We start from the raw sequence: 21,842 nt of genomic DNA, 5'->3' as shown, positions 1-21,842 counted from the left end.
CATAAGTCAAGTAAGTCAAGAAACTGCTGGACCGATTTGAAAAACTCTTTCAGCATTAGAATCCAAATTTTGGCGGTACAAAGTTCGCGGGGTCTGCTAGTAAATTATAAAAAATGCTATTCACACTTAAGCCAATAAAGTGATTTTTGATTAAATATAGAGATAGTTTAGTTAGACCTAGGGAAAAGCAGAATAATATTTTTTTACCCAATTTTTAAAAGGAAAATCTCTGTTACAAACCGAAATTCACGCGGGCAAAATCGCGGTTTGAAGTTAGTGTCTAGAGTTTATAAATATACATCTAGAGTTAGTTCCAACACACTAGACGGAAGAAAAAAAGATTAGTCACAATGATCGATGACCTTTTGGACACGTTCCATCTGCATCACGAAAAGTTTAGGGAAAACTGATTCAAAAATATTCAGAATGTAGAGTCCGCGAATCATCGTGTCATTCATTAACACACATTTAGCATCTGTCTGAATCTGAACTGAACCGTTTTGAAAACAGCTGTTTGGTTCTACTGTAGCCTACTCCTCAAGATAAGTATATGACAAAGATGTAGGTATGACTATTAGGGCTCCTGCACACGACGCCACCACCGCGCCGCCGCCGCGCCGTCGCCGCGCCGCTATACTGTTTATACGCGCCGCGTGAACACCGCTGCCGCACCGCCGCTGCGCCGCGGGCGAAATTATGCTTTGATGGCGCGGCGGCGGTTTTACTCGGTGCGTATGAACAGTGCAAAGGCGCGGCGGCGACGGCACGGCGGCGGCGCGGTAGCAGCGTCCTGTGCAGGAGCGCTTACTTGACAAATAAAATAAAAACGTGTTTGCTAATACATTTTTATCTGACTCTAGATTTAGCTAATTAGTCACAAACTCCAATCCTTAATTTATGATAAAAAAGAACAAAATAAAAGACTGTAAAAGTTAATGCTTATTTATTTAGGTATTTTTCTTTTAAATACTCCGAAAAAACTTATTCTAAAAATGTTTGTTACTCATGTCACCTTATTCTAGATAAGGTATCTCAGCTAAGTGCTTGTAACTCTACTATTTCTAAGACTCTACTTAGAAATGTGAAATGTTATGCCCTTGTTTTTCGATTGATCTAGAGAGATTTCGATTGATCGAGTAGGATGTATAATTACGATAATTACATAATTTCCGTATAATAATATTTATCTATTTGAGTCATAAACGCTGGAGAGCACTTTACTTATCAGATTAGAAGTTGAGTGCTTATATTTTATCATATTTCATATGTATTTTAAGTGTTTATGGTCTGCTCTTAATGTAAATAAATGTATACAGCTGAAATCAGGCAAAACAAGAAGCTAAATTGGGCATTATTAACTTTATAATAATAAATTTTCCAAGAATCTTATGTTAACGCATCTGAAACAACAAACAACATGCATATTTTTGGAGTTGTTTAAACAAATGTTGACCGCAAAAAATATTATCTTTTATAAAAATGGTGGGTACTTTAAACATTTGTAAGCTCGCATAAACTTTATACCTACCATTGTGGGCAATCATAATAAATCTTACTTAAACACATATTAATAAAATGTTGAATAGTTGGAAGTTGGAACCATAGCAATAAAACCATAGAAGAATGGTGAATGTATGATATCTACTTATAAAACTGAGTAACTAATTAGCAGAAGTTCCAATTAAATTAACACTGTACCTATTCTACGATCTTTTTGTTTTATAACTTGAACTTATGCATAACAAGGCAGGTATTTGGGCACAATCGCACCTGATGTTAAGTGGGATGCAGTCTAGGATGGTACATATCTGCCCTGTAAGTGCCTATTCACTCTCGCCATGAAAAGGCCCGGATTAGGTATAGTCTTCGGGAAAGACAGCAGCAGGCAGCGAATATCTTGAACTTTTTTATTATTACCCTGTTGACCTCATCTCTACTATTTCTGTCCATTTAATAACATATTTTTCGTCTGGATTTGAACTTGAACCATTATTTTAATTTATTAGAGCAACGACTACGAAACAACTTAATTAACATATTATGACAAATTATATCATTAGTAATGTAGACCACAACGCTATCCTTACTACAAAAACAAGTAAATATTTTTTTGTAATCTGAGGATAGCATTGGACTAAATACTAAATATTCAATTAACTAATTACTAAAAATGGGGCTAAATATTGAAATGTAACAAAATCACAGTCTTAATATTCATAATAAATTATTCTGTTGATACTGTCAAATGTTTCTCTCATTATGGTAACATCCTCAGCGTAAACGACTTATGATTGGACTGTTTGCCGCCGTGGGCCGTGGTTAGCGATTATATGCTTGTTCGGTGATACACATCCTTGGCCAAACCTTGGAATAAACTAGCTCAAATGTACGGAATTGACGAAATTGTATTAGTATCTAAGTACCTACTTTAATTTAAATTGGACTAGCTCATATACTGTTATAGCTTGTGTGAAACCTAAGTATTTTGTAAAGGGCAAAGCATTAGACAAACGTAAATAAATACGTACTTATCATGCATAAATATTTGCACTATGCATCGAACGTGCTAAAAGTTTTGGTTGGCTATAGTGAGAATGTTTGTCATTGTTTGGAGATGAACTTGTAGAAACATTTTTTATAAAAAAACATCATTTGTTTTTTTATTATAAATCATGCTTATCGAAGATTTATGTCCCACCATTATTGAACGATCACCAAACAAGTACCCAATAAATATTTCTGGAGTTTCACGAAAGTTTGATAAAGAATAATGTACTTACGATGCTGGAATACTCGTCGGTTCTGGAATGTAGAGTGTCGAAGTTCTCTTCTTGGACGAGATGGTTCTTCAGTCTCAACGGCTGCGGGACTTTGATCCTGAGGTTTGGCTTCACATTTTTCTGCTCCAATTTAGCTTCACTTTCACCACTGAAGGGGCAGGACGCGGGAACGAAATGGCCGTTCATTTGCTCCATTTTCAGAAACGTGTCCTTCACCCCCTCGCCGTCCTTCACGCAGCAATAGTTAAATATGTTTGACATGACTTTGATCACTTAACAACTAATTATTAAAAAAATATCAATGGCTTTAAAAACTTTTTGCTAATTTTAGTGTATAGAACTTATTTAATTAAAATGTAGTGCAATTTCTAAGGCGTTTGTTAAAATCGCGCGCGGGAATTGCGTAGACTGAGCGCGAAGCTACATGCACAATCGTATATATGCATACTGGAGCAGTGCCCAGCCGATACTAAAGTGCCTCCGCCAAGACTATCGTGGTACCATGGGTTATGCGTGAGAGTCACGCTTATTATAGCTTAGCTAATGAGATTTTATGTTTAATAACTTGATGCTGTATTAATTAAAATCCAACTTTTGTTTATGTTTCTGTTTACTAACATCAAAAAATGTATGATTATCCGATTGATACCTGGTCAAAACTGGTCTGCGAAACAGGTAAAGGCACTCACAAAAAACGTCAACAAAAATTGACAGCGACCGGCGGTGCCGCTACACGCTTTGGCGTTTGGACGCAAACTACATTCAGCTCGGATATTATCACTGGCCAAGGTAAGAGATCTAAACAGATAGGTATATAAAAATGTCGTAATATTAATTAGAGAGTATATCCCGCATGGGTGGCGGTGACGTATGACTTTTGTGACTTGTTTGACGTTTATATGTTGTTTTAACAAGAACCATGATTTAAGTGTAATTATAACACGGTTTTTATGGTTTCTAAGTGTTTGAACATATCAGTATAGCCTACAGGAACTAAATTCTCAACACTTTTGTGACCTTTTGTACACTGATTTAAGAATTTATGCACTTCTTAAGCCGAGCTTCTGGTAGAGCATGAAAATATTGAATACCGCATTGTGATTATACAATTTGGTAGGAACAACCTATTTTACTAAATGAAAAATAGCAATACGTATTTTGGACTGTTGTTATACGTGAACGTGAGTATGACGAGCTAAAAGTTTTGTCAGAGTCCCCATGCGACAGAAATATTAAGTGGGTAAGAAATATTTGATATGTGAAGTAAGGTCATATTATAGAGTATTCTGTCTTAAGACTCAAGTATTATGTACCTCATTAAATCATCAGCAAGTGGATATGACGGCAAAAACTAGTTGTAGGTACACAAATAAAGACAAAGCATTATTGAGATATTTATAAGTTGACTGCTAAATAAACAATACATCTTAGAATACAACAGACGCTAATGTACAATTACAAACGTACAATATTATAGGATGTAATATGCAGTAACTTTTATACCTTATTTTCTGTTATTCATGCCTACTACTTACTTAATTGATTTGTGAAATCTAGGTAAATAGTAACTCTACAAATATTATTCTGATTAATGTTAAACCTTTATTTTGGAGCTTTTTACCAGGGAACTTTTAACAAATCATTAAAAAAAATATGAGAATTTTTAGAAATGAAATGTTTTCGATATGAGGAAGAATACTTCAAAAATCTGTAGAAAAACCAAAACAAAAATCTATCACAAGGAATGGTGAGTTTCTATGTACACCACCAATGATTCAGATATCCTAACCTAAAGACGGTGTGGAGAGTCTCTGGGAAATACAGATTTAACAGAATTTTTTACTTTCTGATCGCACGAGGCTGTTTTTAGAACGTCATCAGGACAACCGTGAGACGACACCTCTAATCTTGATTTTTGAAAGCTGATGCAGCTCTTGAAACTTTAACCATTACAAAAGAAACCAAATAATAAGACTAGACCATGCATTAAATTCTAACAAAGTATACAAAAGTCTTATCAAAACCTACTTTATTTGATAAATTATAAGATAGTCTAAAGAAGAAATGCTTAAAAGTTGAGTCTTCAAAAAGAAATGTAAAACACACCAACACAAAAATCATTAGTGATACCTACATTAAGCTAGTAGAACACTAATCTATACTTAATATTATAAATGCGAAAGTAACTCTGTCTGTCTGTCTGTCTCTCTTTCACGCCTAAACTACTGGACCGATTTTGATGAAATTTGGTATAGAGATAGTTTGAGTCCCGGGAAAGGATATAGGGCAGTTTTATCCCGGTTTATGAAAGAGGGACGCGCGCGATAAAGTTTTTATGTGACAGACAAAATTCCACGCGGGCGAAGCCGCGGGCGGAAAGCTAGTATTATAATAATGACGTAATGTGCGTTTCATATCTAATACCAGTGTATAATTTGTGTAAAAAACGTACCGACCCGGAACAAAATTCGCAACCGTAGCTTGTCATAATTGAAACCGTTGTAATGACGTCATAGGTATTATCTCAAAAGCTCAATGACAGTTGTGATCTTTTTTTTTTTAAACAGAATAATACCCTTCCCATTCTACTACCTTGCAAAAAAACAAAAGATCTTGGCGATACAGAAAATAAATTGATGAGAATGAAAAGTGGATTCAGTCCATCTCCACTATAATCTTCTCAATTAATAATTATAATCTTTTGAAAATTAAATAAATTGTGCATTTGAATGAGCAAGATTCAAAGATAAAGCTACACTACAGATGTCTCTATATTTTGCAGTCTCGGAATACATAATAATAACTAGGTTTTAGCTAGAGTTATAAATCGATAAAGTCCTTTTCCACTCATAGTAGTTCAAAAGGAAAATATCCACTGTCAAGTCAAAGTCTTCCTTGTCCCATAAATATCTCAATTTTCTTCAGATTAATATTGTCTTGTTTCCACATTTGTAATATTCATTCGGGGCGTGTTCAATCATTGAAACTAATTATTCCTGTCTAGTGTTTTCCCAGCTACAAAGACAAATAGCTGGACAACAACATAGGAAGATGTAGAAAGCTAAGTGCGTGAGAATTTAGAAATGTGCCATTTTTTACTGGAATCAAATTGCTATGCAGAAGTGAAAAATTTTCATCATCATTTTAGCCACAGGACGTCAACTGCTGAACATAGACTTCCCTCAATGCGAAAATGTTAATCCTAAGCTAATATTTTAATTAGCTTTACTTGAGCACCTTATCCACTTACACAAACTCACTGAAGCATCCATTTTCCTATATCCTGCAAGGGACCGATTTTCATACATAGAGCCTGTGTATATATGACTACTTTTTAGGGCATGCTTAACATGCTCGTATGCTTCGATTTTCGGTCTTCAGGCACGCTCCATCATTTTTTATTTTAAGTGAAAAACCTACTGCTTGAATTTACACTGTGGCCGATAGCCGGATCCTCGCCAGTCACTAACCTAGCACAACGCAAATAAATCATACCTACACGCTTCACAATTATGTCCTTTGTTATCTCAGTCTTATTGTCTGTAACTAATTACTTCGAGAAACATTCGACTTCTGTTCGAGTAGACTTAATCAGGGCAATTTTCTATAGCGATTCATTAAGATTTATCTTTTTGTTAAAGTTTCATTAGTTTTCTAACTTTGAAATTAACTTGTAGGTTATAAATTAGCAATAACACCTTTATTAAACAATGGAGAAAGTTATGAACTAAAAATTCAGTGACAAAATAAAAAAATACGTACTACCATAACTGAATTTGTGTCTATTTTCAGGACAAGTCGCCTTAAAATAACACACTGTATTTATTGCAGCAAACAGATCTGTTAGAAATAGGGTGAGTTCTAACTTCTAAGTCAAAACGACCACTAATTGGATCCCAAAGGTCGGAAAAGGACAGCATCGTTTGGCTTATAAAGACTTATCTCAAGCTTTGATGGGCTGGACCATGTAAAATAATTAGCTTTAACGCGAAAGATTAAATTTGGTTAATGTTATGATCAATCTAACCATACGTGTGATAGTACGAGCACAGGATGGGTACAGGTAACAGGTAATCCCTTTTGGACATTAGTAGTCACACAGTTCATGGTAAAACTTATGCGTTGGTTTAAAAAACGTGTCAAAGTGCACGCAGCACTTATGCTTTGTGTTTTAATGCTTGTAGGTATTCAATGTAGAGATGAAACGGATATCCGGTAACTATCCGGTAGGCCGGATATCCGGCCTAATTTTACTATCCGGCCGGATACCGGATAGTAGCTCACTATCCGGCCGGATACCGGATATTAAAAAACTACGACAATTTCCTATAATAAAATGAAATACTTACATTAACCTTTGAGGTAAATATCAATCAAATGGCTTATAAGACGGCTTTTATTTAAAGTCGAAAAAGTTACAAAAAAGCCATTCAAAAAATTAATATGTTTTGCTGGGCTATTCGTTCTAATAACGAATAAATAAATAGTAAATAATTATTGTTGAAATATTGCCAAATACAATAGGCGATCTTTTTTTCACTGATGGTCTGATGATGCAGTTCAGTCTGATTACGCAGCAAGTAAACTAATTTAATTTTCACTATTCAATCACACACTCATGATGGCAACCGAAATCGCCCGAATTGATCTGCCCCCTAGACAAATGGCAAATCTGACATTCTATTCGGCCGGATTCGATTTTCGAAAAGTGTGACTTGTCTAGTCCACTAGACCCACTGATCACGTTCGAAGCACCTGTGCGGCGCTAAATTCGTCACGACATGCAACGAGACAATGGGCCAACTATCCGGCCGCCGGATATCCGGCTATCCGGCCTAGCAGCTCGCCGGATATCCGGTATCCGGTATCCGGCCAAACAACTATCCGTTTCATCTCTAATTCAATGTATATGGCAGCTGACATTAAGACTCCAATGTATAAAAGGCAAAAGTCAGTATGAAACTTATTTGCTCGATCTACAGCCAAAATCCGAATGCGATCCCAAACCGATTATTATCTCTGAGGTCAAAGACCATAGTCTAGAGCTTCATGTCCAGTCGATCACAAAATAATCATGTCTAGCTTATTAGATAGACAAATCACGATTCATACACACTTACAGACGGCTACTTACCTGTCTAATTTTCAATTGATGAGTCACCAATGCCTGTCCGATGGAGGATTTACAGGTTGTTTTCTGTAAGATGTCTAGCGATTTGATTTGATAGGCGATCGTTGATTTGACAAGTGTAAAGAAACACCCTGTATACACTTGTACATTTTAGCAACATCATTACTGTTATGGGAATACCCTTGGCAGAGATCGTATTGGATTGTTGATTGATACCATTATCAATTTAAAATTGACTAGTATTCATTACCTACTCACGTACCTATAGTTACCATTCATTCATAAATATACATAGTTTCCTGCAGCATGGCGATAAAATTATTTATATAAATAGTTGGCGTATTTACTAAAGCTATTGCGGATGCCGCATATAATAAAATGTATGGTGCGAAAGTCAAACATTGGTTTAGTCATAAAAAATACCTGGTTGTGGACACGAGAACGAAGTATAAGGAAGACGACATCGCGGCAGAGCGCGATCATGGTCACGTACGTTCAAAACTATGCCCTATTAAAATGATTCTTACAATTTAAGGCCTAACTTCACCTTGTTATTATGGTTATTGTTTCAATATGAAACAGAAGGAAATTAGAGTAAAATTGCACGTACGCACCTATTCAAACCCAGCGTTGGTGTTAATGACACAGTGCAGCATTGTCCTGAATGCATTGCGTAAATGAAAAAAAATCCTTCGCCTAAGTCTCTTCCAGAAATTTTACATACCTACAATTTAAGAAAAAACCTTTTCATTCCTCTATTTTAATACGTCACGTGTAAGTATTCTACTCGTAAATAACTTATAGCTATCTTAACTTGAGGATAAAATTAATATTGTGTATTTTTATTAAAAAAGTAAATTCATACATCATCGAATTCTCCTACAGTAACTTCAATTAAAATAACCTAAATTTTTTATATGAAGAAAATTTTCATTTTTAGCTAAAGCATGGAGCTGAATTCTCGCATCTAAAATTTGAGAAAAAAATTTAGGCATACACAATACTTAAGGTTTTTTTCGTGAGGTATATGGAAGCGTACCATTTTCAAACAAATACTTACAGATAGCCAGACAGACAGTCCTTCACATTGAAATAAGTTTACTTTACATGTTAGTTGTGACGCGAAGCACCTAATACGGACTCATTTACAAGTTTAGTCACAATTCCTAATTATATTAGTAGTCCAATATTTACGTATTTGGCACTGTTAAACTCTTCCGGGTCTTGATTAATTTACGTAGAATGAGGTACTTGTGCATGAATCATGTATTATTCAGAGGCGTCAGGAACATGCGAATATTATTGATATTGTACTTGTTTATTTCCTAATGTTACCTGTAGTTCCAATATCTACTTCAATATATTGTTCCCCTAACGTCATAAATGCTACTGAGAAAAAGTGATTTTGTCATTGCTATTGATTTCTTGTTACGATAGCATGGGTTTATGTTTGCGTCACATTTGTAACGTGCAATGTCTCCGATAGATTATTTGACGTGTATTAGCCGATACAGTTCCTAGTTCAATAACTAAATAGATTGCATCTACATTGTTTTGTGTGGGGGTGATCGCCCGCGTGCAATTACCTGCTTGATTATAGAGTTTAAACGGTTTGCATATCATTTTTCTCGTCCTAAACGTGACATAAGATTGCCTTTGCAATTAAGGACGTGTAGAACTTTAAATAAAGCATACAATTCCCTTTGCATGCTTCTAATCCAATATATTTTTAACGTTTGCAAGAGCGAGCGCGGTACGGCGCGACACAGTAGCGCGGCGCACACTAGGAAGGTTCCATAACGATTCGTCATAATTTGATTTACACCACAATACGAGGATTTGTTGATACTGATGTAACAGACAGACAGACGCAATGTTCATTTTGCATAAGAAAAACAATCAGAGTCATTAGGATAACGAACATTTTCTTGGTGAAAAACACGTTGATTTCATTCTCTCAATATCGTACTAACTAGATACCCAGCTATACTTCGTACTTACTATGTATGTAGATACATAGTTATTTAAACCACAAACAGTAAGCTATTAGGATTTAATACAAGTGACAAAATTTATGAAGTTAGCAAAAAGAAGCGCGCATCTCAACATAAAATTAAGAAAGGCATAGTTATCTAAAATAAGAAGGATATATCTATGAAAAAAATCGGAACATTTCATTTTGAAATATCCGTGCTTCTTCCGGGTATTTCCCTGATACCGTAACAGTTCTCTTGGAGTGCAATGACATCATTAGAATTCAATCACAAGAGACAGTACGACGGTGTCCATTTCTAAGAAGGTTCGCGCTATTCATTGGTGCCTACGTGAGAGGTGGCATTTAACACTTCAGCTCTGACTCTTTGATAAAGGACCTTCATCAGGACCTACGTCACTTGAGACAAGGATCCAGTGGGTAAATACCAAAACCAAGTGTCTTTTTTTGGGAAAACCCAGTCGTGGAACTTAAACTAAGCCTTAAGCATAACTATTCGATTCGACATGGGAGTTAGTTCAGCTGTGGCGGAATCTATCTTGTCTCAAAATTGTAATGTAACGCTTACCTGTCAGTTCTTGTCACCATTTAATTCAAGGTAGGTAGTTGTGAGGAGCACTAAAAGTGCTAAAAGCCTTTGCACTCAAAGCTGCGGAAGATTTTGTTGCGGCGCTTCTTCTCAGCACTTGCCAAATGTTAGTCTCGAAGCGCTGGTAGGGTAAAAAGATTATGAGACATGTAGAGGCTCCTTAAGAGCAAAATGACGATTTGTAAGAACTATTTATTAGTCCAAACAAATAAAGAAATTTTGACTTTTTTTTTTTTGACTATTTTAAGTATTCAATATTATGTAGGTAATCGTACCTACTGTTGTACGATACATAACTAACTAGTAGGCTCTGTAAGCTTAATAACAATATTAATGGGGATATAGATATTTTTTGCACCTCTTTGAACAGGCTTAAATACCAACTTCATCATCTAAATTAATGTTGATGAGCCTCACTTTTTTTTAATACTAGTTATATATATTCATTATATACACCTTTAAAGGTGTACCTTGTCAACTTTTCATGCATGCAGTGTTTACCGTACTATTATTGTGCACTTAGTTCTAAGTTATTGTTATCAAATTTTTTGTAAGCATTGGTGTAACAATTATTGGTAAACCAAATAAATAAATAAATAAATAAACTATGTAGTATTTTCTACTTACCTATTAGAGTCATGGCAGCTCTGATAGTTTCATACGATCATTTATGTGCTATATGAATTATTTCTTTGCATTGGCATTTTAAAATCCCAACTAATATTATAAATGCGAAAGTAACTCTGTCTGTCTGTCTGTCTGTTACGCTTTCCCGCTTAAACCTCGCAACCGATTTTGATGAAATTTGGCATAGAGATAGTTTGAGTCCCGGGAAAGAACATAGGATAGTTTTTATCCCGGTTTTTGAAACAGGGACGCGCGCGATAAAGTTTTTCTGTGACAGATAAAATTCCACGCGGGCGAAGCCGCGGGCGGAAAGCTAGTTATAATAATAAATGCACCTTATTGTACACCATACACAGTAACAAGAACAAAAATAGCTACACAGGGGCAGTAGATTTTTTTTTTACCTTTCCCAATTAACTGCCACAAGCTGTAGCAGAAGTTTGGGCACTACGTTACGTCAGGAAAAACAGTTTTCTACTAGTAGTGTGACAAACAGGAAAAAAGGCTCACTAAAGTAGTTTACTATTATTACATAGTCGTACATACATACTTACCCAAGAAAGTTTGGTTGACATGTCATTAGCATGATACATCATTTCGTACTAGCGAGTCGAAGTGATGTAGCGGTACGTAAGTAATCAGTCTATCTGCACAAAATATATTTCGTTTCATCTGTCACCAATTGATGTATTCCGAGCACCTTCAGTCGATATCAAGAAAAACATCGAGCATTAAATCGAAAGATGATCGACAACCTTGGTATGTTACAATTATGAAAAATTGTGAAAGAAAGGATTGCTAACTTAGCAAAACTTATACAGTGTTGCTTCTTTGTTGGTTTGGACTTTGGTGGCATTTCCTTTCTTTCACAATTTTTTATAATGATAATAAATTTTAATAAGCTTTTATTAGAAAGAATAACGCATAAATTTATTGCTAAACTCAAAAACCGACCATAAGGCCCAGTTTTCACCAAAGGGGACAGGAAGGTAATCTGACTTAGGTAGGATATATTATAAGTAAAATACTTTTGGTTCATTTTCGAATATGAAGGAACTTTATTTGATCATTAACCGACAATTTTATATGCTTTTCCATAAACATTTCAAACAGTTTTCGTTAAGATGAAATGGTGCGTAGTTACTTAATTATATTTTGCGTGATATGAATTCCATAATAAGTTATATTATTTTTAAATCACAAAGTGTGCATTCGATTAAATTTAGAAGATATGAAAGACCATAATTTTAAGTTTGTAAATATTCGGTAAAGACAGTTAATAAATGTATGATATAATATTAATGTTATATAAATATTATGTATCAGAAAAGACTCTTGTATAGTAAATTCTTATAACATGAATAATAGAAAATATGGATACATTTCTTATAGCTATTAAATACAATCACAAATTCACACTCACGCTACTAAAAATTTGCTTTAGTAAAAGTCACAAAAATAAAATAGTTTATATTGTGGAATATAAATTATTTTTAAGGAATTTTATACATTTTAATGATAAATATGTCAATGAACATGAATAACAACTAATAATAAATAACAAGATAAATAATTTGAGGAATATACAACACGTAATGATAAAATGTTAGCATACAACAGAAATTGCTTAATTCATAGATTATACAATAAAGTAGGTAACTTAGAATTAAATTTTATTTACAATAGCACAAAATAACCTAACTATACCGCATTCTGTACAAGATTTGGCAATGATAAATATTTTCACACAAAACATCGTCGTTGTATTTACCAATATAATAAAAGAATAAAATGCTTCATACTAAAATTATAAATAGCAATTCTGTTACAATCCATAAAGCCTAACAAAATTATAATTATTCTAATATATTTATTTATCTATATTAAAGTGGACAATATTCAATTTCATAGAATGACATCGATGATTTTTTTATATTCATTTTGTAATAGTAAATAGTAAGTAATTTAAATGGAATAAAATTACACCTAATTCAATTCTATCAAATATTATGTAAGCGGTAAATTCTTATATTTTCTTTTTTCATTTATTAATGCATAATATTTAAGAAGCTGTTGGAGAAAAATTTACCAATACGCTGAAATGCATTTGTGCGTTATCAATATAAATTCACCCTGCTTCAAATCCTTTTAAAATAAATCTCTAAATAGTTTAAATAGCTGCTCTTGAAGACTTTATTAAAAAAATAAAAATACTCTAAAGGAATGTTAATAGTAACTGTAGTGAGGTTGTCAGAGTTCAGTACTATGTACAATATCAGGACCCACATTACGCACAACCTCTGTATCATTCATTTGGCCCGTGAAGCTTAAACAAATTAGATAATTGACTTATCTAAAGAACGACCCGACAAATTAAAAATTTAAAGCCAAAAATTATGAGATCCGTGGAAAAATTCTCGTGAACTTTGAATTCCAAATCGTAGGAGATTCTAGGCCAAACCGCCAAACCAATATCAAATCCTAATGATTCGGGGCCGAAATTTTCGGCAGTTATGAAGCAATGCAGTAAATGATGCAGACATAATTAGCTCTAAAACATTTAGTGTACCAACTGACCAACGGTATTCAGCAAGGATGCTTCGAGTACATTAATTAACATCATCTGCATTCTGTTTAATAGCATTCTGGGCTGAACGATAACTTTGAATATCTGTTGCTATTACATTGCAGAATTTGTTCTATTACTTTTCAAACAGTTTTTTATAGACCTATACATCAATTTACTAATCAGATAAAGGACTTGTGGTTAGAAATGTATTTTAGTTCCGTTAGTTTACTTGTTTTTTATAGCAGTAAAATTACCATCAGTATGATATTATTTTGATTAATTACTTTAGATAATATCTTGGTCAAATGGTTTGTTAATTGAACAGTCAGCTTCTTTCTTATGGACATTATCATTGTCAGCAATGATTTCGTTTTGTAAATCATTGGTTTTCTCTTGTAATTTGTCGTTAGTATCTAGCCTGTTTCAATCATCATCAAATTTTAATCATTTTCAGTTATCCGTTGATCTGTTGGGGTTGTATCATCGTTATTATCAATGGTGGTTTCTGTTTGCAAATTGTCGTCATCAGCTGATCTGTGGGTGCACTTACTGGCTACATAAGCGCGAGGGGGACCCTGGAGGACCGGCGTCAGGGCTGCGCCGCCACTCGGTTGCGGCGCGCCGACTCGCGGGACGCGTTGTGAACTTCGGCGGTACGGAGGGTTATGCCGAAGATGTCTTCGTGGTAGCGGTTCTCTTCCTATGTTGGAAAGTGGAGGTGTATTAGTCAAACGACAATTTAAATAGACATAGACACCAAAAAGTGCTTAAAAACCATATTCAGCAGTATGAAATTAGTTACTAGTCGTAAAGAAATCTGAAATAGCAACCAATCAATTTAAGTCAACATCCATATTTTGAAAAAACACCGATCACAAACTCACCTTTAGCATAAACATAAAGTTCTGCACTTGGTCATCAGTCATATTTCCGTGCTTCTTGATGATGCCTTTCAACTTTTGGTGAACATCCTCAGCCATTTTGCAGTCGCCGCACACGTAAAAGTGGGCTCCACGGTTTATCAACAAGTCGTGGATTTCTTGGCCCTCCTTCTCAGCAACTTCTTGCACATACATCTGAAACATTTTCAGTTAAAGTTCTGTCCAAGTTTTGAAAAAGCCTCGAATTATTTTAGAAAGGACATTTAGAGAACCAAAAACTCCTGAAATGGAATCTCACCTTTGGAACGCACTTCTCCCTGGACAAAGCAAGAAACACTTTCGATAGTACACCTTCCTTGAGGGCCTGTTCCTTTTCTTCCCTGTACAAGTCCATGGTCTTAGTCCTGCATCCAAAGAATAACCAGACTGGTCCAGCGTTCTGCCGAGAGCGTGAGTTCAACATGGCTCTGCGGTGGTGCCAGAAACCTCTGAAGGGTGCAATGCCTGTTCCCGGGCCTATCAGTATCAGGGGAACTGATAGGTCTTGAGGCAAATGGAAGTTAGGAGCACTGAAAGGTTCATTAGAGCGTTAGTACAATTTCAATTGTAACTGGTCTCCGTATCAGCTTGATCGATTTCTTACTGTTCAAAAAAGATAAGCTTGAAATTTTCGTACTTAGTAAACAAAACAATCTTGTATAATGATAGTAAGCAATCATGTTTTAAGACTCTTCTCAAGAGTGAAGCGACCACAATTATTCCACTAAAAGCCGAAGTGTTTAACGCATACACAGCTATTGATGTTAACGTTGTGTACCTTCTAATAAACAAGTAAACCTCATCTCCCGGTTTACGATCCATGAGGTAATTTGAGCAAACGCCGTAGTGGACAGGACCTTCGCCATCTGTTTGAACATGACATCATTTAATCGTGTAACCCAGATATAAAAGTGATCTATTGTTCGTTTACGTTATTAATAGTCGTCAAATTTCAGATTGTGTACAATAACCGTCGATGGAACCAGAAATAGATTCTTGTAATTTTCTTCGGAATTCATGATATCAACAAAGCGTACGTGGGACTTTACGATAATAAACTGTGATACATTAGCGATGTAATTTCGGGTGAACTGTAATTTTGCTTGGAAAGTCAACAATAGATTATGCATGATTGATGAGTGGAGTATAAAAATAGAAAATAATGGCACTAAAGTTGTTTGGTTTTCTTACCTTGAGTTCTGTATGTGACAACCGCAACCGTCAAATGCAGTCTCTTGGGATGAGCAATTGGTGATGAGGAGATGGAATAAAATCTTGGCTGGAGTGGCGATAGTAGAGCGGCAATCAGGGAAGCGCTTGGCCTAGCTGATTGGAACTGATCTAGAACTTCTGGCAACGTTGGGAAGTGGAAGTGACGCCAGTCTTCATATGCACCGGGATCCTAAAATACAAGTCCGTAATAATACAGTGTGAGTCACGTTAAAGTGTACATATGAAAATAGATGAAACTAGACCTATTTTTATCGACAAAAAGAGGTCAAAAAATTTTTGAGATTTTTTTTTAATTTTTTATAGAATTTTTTTTCTTCCAATTACTTATTGTAAAGAAAACGTAATAACTTTTAAACTAAGCGGTATATCCTGATAAAATAAAAACAGTAATAATGCTTAATAACAGGCGATCCTAAAAAAATACATAAAATACACAAATAATTCCAACAAATAATAAAAAATGATACTTTTTGAAAAAAATCTGCTTTTAAATTCGTGTTTTTTTGGTTATTTGATAAATTTCTCCAAAAAATAATAATAATAATAATAATAATAAAAAGTTGTTAATCCGAGTGCTCCCGAGAGTCGGTCAAGACCCTCGTCTTCGGCTTGCCGAAGTGGAATCCGAGAGGGTCTGCAGGACTTTCACCTCTGGCTTGCCTTAACCGGCCGGCCAGAGTGGAGTCGCTAGAGCTATATGCTCCAGGGGTGGAAGTGTTAAAGGGCATAACGCCGCGAGTAACCTCGGAGAAAGCGCAGCACACCTCTCTACACCCCTGAGCTGGCAGACGCCAATGTTGCCCCTCAGTCCGGTCTATACGACCCATGACGCCAGGGGGGGCCCATTTAGTCGCTGGCTAGTCACCGCCTGCCATTTTTTCAGTCCGAGGCTATGAACCAGGCAGGTGACCCGTAGTCTCCATCCATAGCCCAGTAACCAGTCCATCCATCCTTCATCCATAACCCTAGTCCATTCTCCAATAACTGCAATAGCTCCTGTGCACAGGCTGGGGCTGGTCTCTGGCTACATCCCATGATATAGTCAGAGACTAGATCCAGCATGTGCACCACTTTCACTTTTGTCGATTATTTTGCGCTTAAAACGGCCTCTACGTGTTGGATCTGTATCCCCACGCAAGCCTTATAAAGGACCGGGCCACTTTTGACCCGTGAGCTCCAAAGCGTACAAACATAATAATAATAAAAATGCCCCTATAACCGGTGGTTTTTATTACGTTGTATTATTTTCTATCGTATTACCTTCGTAAAACCAAAAATCGCATGTCTCTATCCCTATCACAACATTTGCTATGATCGTTTGAACAAAGGTCTGCCACAACATTATTCTCCGCTACAGGTAGAGAAAATTTTAATTTTAACTAAAATGCTTATTTTACTTCAAAATCTTTTGTTTTTATTTGAAATCTAACTTGTCTTTATCAAAATTACAAATCTAGAGCCATTTTCAGTTTCGTTGTTAACGAAGCGTTGAATGGCGCGCCCGGAGAGGCTTAGTTCAAACGATCATTGCAAACGTTGTGATAGGGATAGAGACATGCTATTTTTGGTTTTACGAAGGTAATACGATAGAGAATAATACAAAGTAATAAAAACCACCGGTTATAGGGGCATTTTTTGGAGAAATTTATCAAATATCCAAAAAAACACGAATTTAAAAGCAGATTTTTTTCAAAAACTATCATTTTTTATTATTTTTTGGCCTTTTTTGTGTATTTTATGTATTTTTTTAGTATCGCCTGTTATTTAGCATTATTACTGTTTTTATTTTATCAGGATATACCACTTAGTTTTAAAGTTATTAGGTTTTCTTTACAATAAGTAATTGGAAGAAAAAAAATTCTATAATTTTTTTAAAAAAAATCTCAAAAATTTTTTGACCTCATTTTTGTCGATAAAAATAGGTCTAGTTTCATCTATTTTCATATGTACACTTTAACGTGACTCACACTGTATAATGAATCGTTGAATTGTGAGTATGCTTTAGTTGATTAGATCATAAATTATATCTATCGTTGTAACTTTATAATGTATTTGAAGTGTTTGCCAAGCTACTGTCCTGAGTGTTCTTAATTGCAACAAGTTTGTACTACCTTATTAACTGATATGAATACATAAGTCTAGTTTTTTTAATGGAACATACCGTAGCCAAAATGCTCAGTTGCTTTCTTTCTTCTTCATCTTCACAGGTCTTGGCCAGATATTGCAGCAGTATAGTCGTTGGCGGAGTAGTGATGTCCAAGAATCGCGTGAAGAGATCGCGGACACTTAGCACGGGAAGTCTTTCATGAGGCTCCCAGGATTTCACCGGACCTTTTAATAGATAATATACGTGAAAAGGAAGCAGTTAAGTATGTATTTGTTTAGTATCTATCTACAACATTCAATGGGATATTTATCGGCTATACACGTGTGACGTAAGTTCATAAAAGAAGTTACGGACAGAAATATAAACATGAAGGGAATGAATATTACCGACTCATCGATTTATGATGAGTATGATAAAGGTGGGTGTAAAAATAACATTTGTGACACGTTCTGAAAAATAAGCCTAACTTTTACAACGTCAACATCCATAACGCCGGTTGTAAATTCTTTACGAGTGTAGATCTAGACGAAATTCTCGCGTGCAAAAGAGACAACTTACCGCTGGATGTGTGCGTTTCTTTCATCAGCTGTAATTGTAATGGCTCGTCGAAGTCATCAACGTCTTGTAGACGAGCGAGCAAGCCGTCCACTAGCTCCTTGCGGTTGCAAGCTATAATTCCTACGTGGTCACCAGGGTCGTATTTTATTTCATCCTACAAATTTTACAAATAGATTTTAATTATCTCTGAGTTGCTAATAACTATTTTTAAATACATTCTATGAAAAGAACCAGGAAAAACTCTCTTGAAACATTAGATTTAAAAATACCTAAGTTCATTACAATACATTCACATTTTCATTACCTTGGGCTCCATGTCGATAAAAATCGTGGACCTTTCTGCGGAAGCGTCGCCTAAGTCCTTGTTGGCTTTCACTATGCAAGTCACGAACTGTTTATTCAGAGCGGATTGCAAGGCCGCGGGGAGGGTCGGCGGTCGCCCGACCGCGTGAGCAAACCTCACTGTCTCCTCACTAAGAGCCACTGTCCCCAAAGCCCTCTTCGCCTCTTGCAACGTCTCATCATCGTCCAAGCAAAACGTCTCACACGCCACCTAAAAGAAAACCTTTTCAAAAACCAAACCTAATTTCCCCAAGAATAATCAAATAAAACCTGCTTCAATTAAGCACAATAAACTTTGTACAATCGAGTTCCATTTCGGGCTTGGGATTCTGATTGATTAGCGTGAACAGTACCTACTAAAATGTAATAAAGCGCGTTTCTCCGTGATACAATTTGAGTAAAAGTTTTTGGATAAATACGATTATGGGCTTTACAGCTTGCTTTATACTCATCGTTCGTCTAAATTGATTGCTTAAGCCTGTGTTCTATTCTTTTCTTTTAAATAAATATGAAAATTTTACTTTAGTAAATTGTATTAGCTAGCAATAGCAGAACTGAAAATTAATCTACAACTCACATTGAAGACACTCGAAGCCCACTTCCTAAATGCTTGATCCTGCCCACACATCTCATCTCCAGTGGCGATATCGTGGATCCTCTCGCCTCCCAAGTCTCCCAGCAGTTTGTCCACGTATTTCCCAAAGTTGCAGAAGTTGGGATACGCACTGGACCCAAGAGCGAACACCGCGAAGCGAACATTGCTGAGGGGACCAAAACTGTCTATGGAGGTCGCATCTGTAGCACTGCCTACAAAAATATACAGATCTGTTTTATATAGTGAATTTTATAACAGCTATTATTTGAAATAGTCATTAGTGATAACTTAAATCAAGTTGAAACTTTTCTTTCAACGATATTAACATAAAAATCCAAAACTAGTTACTTTACTCCGTTTAATAAACTATAGAAAGAAGATGAAAAAGCTTGGCCAATTGCTTATTTCTTTTGTAACCTAATTGGCTGAGTGACTTTACTTTGACTTTCTTCAATTACTATAAAAGATTAGTATGTAGAACTTTCAGCAATGAATCAACATGCAAATAATTTCTTGTATAAGAAGTTTCATAATCTCCGAACTTTACCTTTAAGTGACTCTAACCGACTCAACTTTTTCGGATTGCCAGCGGCATATCTTTGTAGTTCCATCTGACTGTTCGCTTTTATGAAGGATTTTGGTGTCAGCATTTGATTCCTAAAAAGATTTTCAATTTTCAATGGTCCTTAGAAACAATGTAACCTAAATTAAAACTCAAGTTTAAATCTTACCCAGTCATTTCTTCTCCAACTTGATCGGTGTACAGAATCTCGCATAAGTGTTCGCCGAATGCCTTAAAGGTGAAATAAAAATGTTGCATAATTTTCTACTATAAGTACTAACTCCAATAAAGTATTGAAGATATACTTACAACGCCATTTTCTGGAGGATCTCCATTACCAAAGGTTGAGGTAACCACAAGCAATAGAGCCTCGTGCTCTATTGAAGTGATATCATAATCTGCCATACAGTGAACCTATAAAAAATCATTACCATCTAGTAGTTTTCTTATACCTTCAGGTAACGTTAACATCATTAATACACATACACAAATACAAGGAAGGTTCCTTTTCGGGTTCCTGTAAATATAATATAAAAGATATAAATAAGATTGTTACTAATAATAATAAAGGAAATGGTGAAAAGAAAAATAAGTGACAAAACAAAAAGATTCAAATAAAGAGAATGGAGAGAAAGAAGACAAATTAAACTTGATAAGATAAGAAATACGCAAATAAAAAGAAATGTTCTACGTTGGTAAAAATAAACATTATAGCCTAACATATTTTTGTTGAATAAAGTTTTCATAGATTCTTTAATATTCCTTCAATCATCACTCTTTCCTATCAACTATGTATTTATATCCCTAACATCATACATCATCTCTGCGTCCCTTTTGTCACTTACCTGAGCATTGAAGGCGTGTCCGAATATCACTCCCAGCTCTTTGGCGTATTGCTCCGACTTGCCAGTTTCAGTAGCATATAGGACGGTGGCCTTGATCCTCTTGGAGAGGGCTCGTCCGAAGAGTTTGGAGGTGAACTTGACGGCGCGAGCGATTTGCTTAAAGTGGAACTTCCTATTGATAGGCCTCTTCCCAGTGATGGGCTTCGACTTCTGCCACTGGTGAGTCTTCCAGGCTGGTTCCTAGATTTTGAATAAAAAGTTACTTTTTATCCCGAATTTAAAGAATGTGCTACACCACTATCACCTTATTAGTACTATGTCGCCACTTTATGTCATTTAGTCTCCACTGCAGGAGAACGACCCTCTTTAATTACTAGAGGGGCAAATGAAGGGCTAGGCCTAGAGTAGGCCTATAATCCTCCATTTGCCTACCCTGGCCAGACGGGTTGGGGAAACCTGGTTTTCGCATATTTCTTCTTTAGTCACCTCTTATAACATCCACGGTAATAGTGGGAGAAATAATGTGTTACATCTTATGTCAAAGTAAAAACAGTAAAGAAAAGCCACGTGTAAAGTTAGTTTATCTTACTTATGCTAAAAAATAAAAGTTATAATTACAAATGGACTTGGGTTTTCTTTAAAAGAAAAGCACCTTTAATTAAGAATTGTCAAATGTCAGAGGCTCATTAAAATGTATTAGGTCTTAATTAAATAAAAAGTCGGCGACAATGTAACGATTCTGACCTGATATTCGTAGGACGGCCTTAAGTAGTACAGCGCCATCTCTTGGTGGAAGACTGGAGTTATGGACGAAGACATTGGAGGCACAATCCAAATCCAGTCAGCTGGGCAACCAGACCTAAGATACAAGCATTAAAATTTCAATAATTTACACATTTTGATCATAACACAAATGTTTTGTTAAAGAAGATTCGGATCGGACGTAGTGCAAAACCCCTCTTAGAGCGGGCTCAGGGAAGCGTTCTGTGTA

At 35.6% G+C, this 21,842-nt stretch overlaps 2 protein-coding genes across 3 annotated transcripts in view; both read right to left on the bottom strand.

Moving 5' to 3' along the window:
• Window positions 1-3,521, bottom strand: part of LOC135071700 (nitric oxide synthase-like) — a 52,044-nt gene extending 48,523 nt beyond the window's left edge. Inside the window, exons 1-2 of one of the 2 annotated variants that reach the window (XM_063965478.1) lie at window positions 3,430-3,521; window positions 2,781-3,008 (exon numbers count right to left, since the gene is read on the bottom strand). In XM_063965478.1, coding sequence (XP_063821548.1) covers window positions 2,781-2,975 — 195 coding nt within the window. In that variant the 5' untranslated portion in view covers window positions 2,976-3,008; window positions 3,430-3,521. Of the gene's footprint in view, window positions 1-2,780; window positions 3,235-3,429 lie in introns of those variants that run through there. The other variant, XM_063965477.1, reaches the window with a different exon arrangement.
• Window positions 3,522-12,203: 8,682 nt separating this feature from the next.
• LOC135071698 (nitric oxide synthase-like protein) overlaps window positions 12,204-21,842 on the bottom strand; it is a 29,227-nt gene continuing 19,588 nt past the window's right edge. The window contains exons 9-22 of the mRNA XM_063965475.1: window positions 21,596-21,710; window positions 20,852-21,091; window positions 20,316-20,420; window positions 20,176-20,237; window positions 19,992-20,101; window positions 19,427-19,656; window positions 18,812-19,060; window positions 18,508-18,661; window positions 18,004-18,173; window positions 15,801-16,011; window positions 15,388-15,475; window positions 14,869-15,139; window positions 14,574-14,765; window positions 12,204-14,389 (exon numbers count right to left, since the gene is read on the bottom strand). Coding sequence (XP_063821545.1) covers window positions 14,279-14,389; window positions 14,574-14,765; window positions 14,869-15,139; window positions 15,388-15,475; window positions 15,801-16,011; window positions 18,004-18,173; window positions 18,508-18,661; window positions 18,812-19,060; window positions 19,427-19,656; window positions 19,992-20,101; window positions 20,176-20,237; window positions 20,316-20,420; window positions 20,852-21,091; window positions 21,596-21,710 — 2,308 coding nt within the window. The 3' untranslated portion in view covers window positions 12,204-14,278. The remainder of the gene's footprint in view (window positions 14,390-14,573; window positions 14,766-14,868; window positions 15,140-15,387; window positions 15,476-15,800; window positions 16,012-18,003; window positions 18,174-18,507; window positions 18,662-18,811; window positions 19,061-19,426; window positions 19,657-19,991; window positions 20,102-20,175; window positions 20,238-20,315; window positions 20,421-20,851; window positions 21,092-21,595; window positions 21,711-21,842) is intronic.

Source organism: Ostrinia nubilalis, chromosome 5 (genome assembly GCF_963855985.1).
Source record: "Ostrinia nubilalis chromosome 5, ilOstNubi1.1, whole genome shotgun sequence".
NCBI lineage: Eukaryota > Metazoa > Arthropoda > Insecta > Lepidoptera > Crambidae > Ostrinia > Ostrinia nubilalis.
This window is presented reverse-complemented; position numbering and strand designations above follow the sequence as displayed.